Source organism: Elephantulus edwardii, unplaced genomic scaffold (genome assembly GCF_000299155.1).
Source record: "Elephantulus edwardii isolate Elephantulus edwardi_28Jun2011 unplaced genomic scaffold, EleEdw1.0 scaffold00014, whole genome shotgun sequence".
NCBI lineage: Eukaryota > Metazoa > Chordata > Mammalia > Macroscelidea > Macroscelididae > Elephantulus > Elephantulus edwardii.
Window position 1 is genome coordinate 11051679 of NW_006399764.1, and position 3602 is coordinate 11055280.

Here is a 3602-nt window from a genome sequence, read left to right on the forward strand (position 1 = left end):
TATCTTTCTCTAATACACACACATAATACAATAAAATAGTAAGGGAGTAAACATAAAAGTAGTAATAGTTTAAGTGACATAGGAAAACTGAAAGGGAGAAGTGAAAGTGGGAAATTCCTGTAAAATAGTAAGACTGTGGACCATCCCACATAAATAGCCTCCTGGGCATGGAGGGAGACCATTCACACTCCGACTCTTGAAGCCTTCACTGGCCATTCAGGTGGCACTAGCTAACCTTGTTCCTGTTTTCATCATGACCACCAGATGCATCCTCCAAATGGCTTTCCTGCTGTGCGTCTCCACCAAAGCTCTTTCTAAGAGCCTCAACTTGCTTCAGTTTCAACAAAGACAGAGCACTTTGGCTTGTCAGAAGCTCCTGCAGACGTTGAATGGGACCCCTGAAGCTTGCCTCGAGGACAGGATGAACTTCAAGGTCCCGAAGGAGCTTGAGCAACCACAGCCGTTCCAGAAGGAGGGCGCTGCGTTGGTCATCTATGAGATGCTGCAGCAAATGTTTGGCATTTTCAGAAGAAACGTCTCCCATACTGGCTGGAATGAGACTATCGTTGAGAACCTTCTAGTCGAGTTCTACCAGCAGATGGACCGTATGGAGCCAATCTTGGAGGAAAATACAGAGAAGGAGAGCACTGGCTTGGGAAATATGGTGAACATTCTGCACTTAAAGAGCTACTACTTTAGGATCAACCGCTACTTGCGAGCCAAGGCCTACAGCAGCTGTGCCTGGACCGTGGTCCGGATGGAACTCCTCAGGAACTTAGCCTTCATCAGCAGACTCACGGATTACCTCTAAAAACACGGCCTCTCTCAGGCTGTTCCTGGGAGACTGGACAGTCCTGACGATGACGTCAGACATTCCTCGATCCGCAAGGACTCTTTTAGAGACTGAGAGCAAATGTACTGGCTTTGAAAGGACACCTAAGACTTTCATTTTTTTATTAATTTATTTCTTAAGTTATTTAATTTAAACTTTCCTTTGGAAAATAAATTATTTCTGACACTGAAATCAACAAGGCTGTTTTAATTTTAACTTGAGATCCATAACCTTATGTGTTAAAACTTTGCTGGACGGTCTATTAAATGGTCTATATAAAATGTACCTATAGAATAGTATAGTTTCTGGACTTTGCCTTCAAAGGAATTTAAATCCCAGGAAGCCATATGGAAGATACAAGGTAAGAAACATTAAGGAATCCCAAAACTTAAAAGGTATAAATGTGTCTTAGATGTCTAGGGGGCTAAAGGGGAAGAGATGGGAAGAAAGTTCTGAACTTAGAACCTGGGACAATGACTTCTGCTCTGTGCCCCAAGCTGTCTGGCCTTGAATTTGGAATCTGGTTGTCCATAATAACAGCCAGAGGATGACGCCAGCTCTTGTGCTTACCCTAAGTCTATCCCAGTTATCTGCAGGGTGTTCTGCCCTCAGCAGCATTTTAAACCTCTACGTAACCCCCTAAACCTATAGGGGAGAAGCCCCAGGCCCTTCTGTGACACTGTATAGAGCAGTGGGAAGCCCAGATGTGTTCACCATCAGCTTCCAGGGCATCGATACTAGAGGGAGGGAGAATCCTAATTTTTATGCAAGCCACCTGGCTAGATTTTCTATTTTCCCAGAAAACAAAATCTGCCCCAGAACCTCTCTGATGTGTCCATCCAGAATTCCAATAACGTCCTGTCTGGTTTGTCTACTGCTCTGCATCTATGAAGTGACCCATCCCCTAAAGCCAAACCCAAGATGTGTAAGGCAGACAAAATGCAGTTTTCAGACCAAGTGAAAAACCGCCATCTGTGGTACATTTAGGAAGGATAAATTGGGCTTCCCGCTTTCAGTGGGCAAATAAGTTTCCACGGAAGCCCTTTGGGGTACCCGGTCAGCATATGCCAAACGTCTGGGATTCGATCCTGATGTTGAACTCCTTGAGAACTGGGGTTATCATTAAGGTTATTGTCGTTAGAAGCTGCCATTTCTGCCATTTCCTGAGAATTTCTGATCAATTGGGCACTGGCCTGAGCTCTTAAGCACTAATTGAATTTAGTCCTCTTTACCGTCATCCCTTGGATGGACGTTATCACATTATTGCCTCTTACAGAACAGAAAGCTAAGTCTTAAAGACATTTGATGACTGCTTCCGGGTCACATAGTTAATGAGTGGAGATTTAAAAATAAGCACAAAGAGACAAATCAAGAAAGTCTTCACACTTAGACTTTAATTTTGTCCTTAGAAAAAAAGGTCCTTTTAAAGGACTCACCCTTCAGGCAAAGAAGTCTATGTCAGTCAAGAGTTGCAGGGAAGGTACAAGTCTGCACTCCTTTAGGCTCAGGGCCGGTACGGGCTGGGCTGTGGAACCAAGAGTGGCCTCTGGTGGGCTTTCATGATGTCTAAGGCAGTAAAACAAGCCCTCCTCTTCCTCTCAGCTTCCCACACACCACTCCATACCTGGGACCTGCAAAAACTCTTCCACAGCCATACTCTCTTTGCCTTGGAACCCGGGACAAGATGAACATGGAGAAAAGAAGGCTAGATAGGTCTAGCGTAACCAGAAGACACTAAAGTCATGCTCTCGCAACGATGGACCCTGACTGGACCAAATCACTGACCTGACCTAGAAACTAAGAGGCTGGAAGAGCCCTCAAAGTTCTACCTCACCTTGGTCCTAGAGATGTAGGGAAACAGAAGGTGAAGGTTCCTGCAGAATTTCAAATAACTGCACCACAGCTACGTCTTTGAACCATCCAGAACATGAGTCAAATAGAAAGAACAATTTCACTGAAAATGCAAATCACATGAGGCCTATCCAGGGGAGACACCAGGGCTCCAATCAATGTGGGCTTCGTCTTAGTTGATCTGGCTCGGAAGTACACAGAGAAAGTAGGGGTTGGTAGTAGAGTCAGAAGTGGAGACTCTCAAGATTAGACTTTGATACACATTGTCTCCAAGTTTGTTGCAATGATGCTTACTGAGCCTAAACTGTGGACTGTTTCCATTAATTTATCTTTTTTGTTTCAGTGTTAATTGTTGCTTTTTAAACATCAGTTGAGCTGTCAAATGTGCAGTTAAATAAAAGTTTCTTTGGAATTATAGAAATATATATGCAAACAAGTGTACATTTGCATTATATATCAATCTGATTTTGAGTGAAAATTGCCAAATATAATAAAATTAGTGGGGGGGAAAGTTTCCAAGAAAGTTAAAACAATTATGAAGCATGAATTAAGAGAATTCCTAATTTAGTAGCATCAAATTAATAAGAAAAGCTTTGCCTTGATTTGATGGTGGGTATTCTAGAAACTTAAATTAAGCAGTTACCAAAAGATCAACAAATTATATTTCAAATAACATTGTTTCCATATTCATGCTTTGATTTATAGTTATTCATGTAGTATATTCTTAAAAAATATAAAATATAGTTTTAAATATTAGTGACAATAAATTGTTGTTGTTAGGTGCTATTGAATTAAGTATGACCCATAGTGACCCTTCGAACAACAGATCTGAACTCCTCTTAAGAAAATATAAACAACCGGCGCTGGCTGAAAATCGCCTGTGACTTCATCCATAGCCACTGGTGAGAGTCAGCGCCCA

The 3602-nt window shown here is 42.2% G+C and overlaps 1 protein-coding gene across 1 annotated transcript; it reads left to right on the plus strand.

The window, feature by feature from the left end:
- The first annotated feature begins 253 nt into the window (after window positions 1-253).
- Window positions 254-811, plus strand: IFNB1 (interferon, beta 1, fibroblast). The gene has a single exon (XM_006881272.1). It carries the CDS (start codon window positions 254-256, stop codon window positions 809-811), a length of 558 nt encoding a protein of 185 aa, XP_006881334.1.
- Window positions 812-3602: the final 2791 nt, after the last annotated feature.

Excerpts from the sequence above, each read along its gene's own strand:
- IFNB1 (XM_006881272.1), top strand. The coding sequence starts at position 254 with ATGACCACCAGATGCATCCTCCAAATGGCTTTCCTGCTGTGCGTCTCC.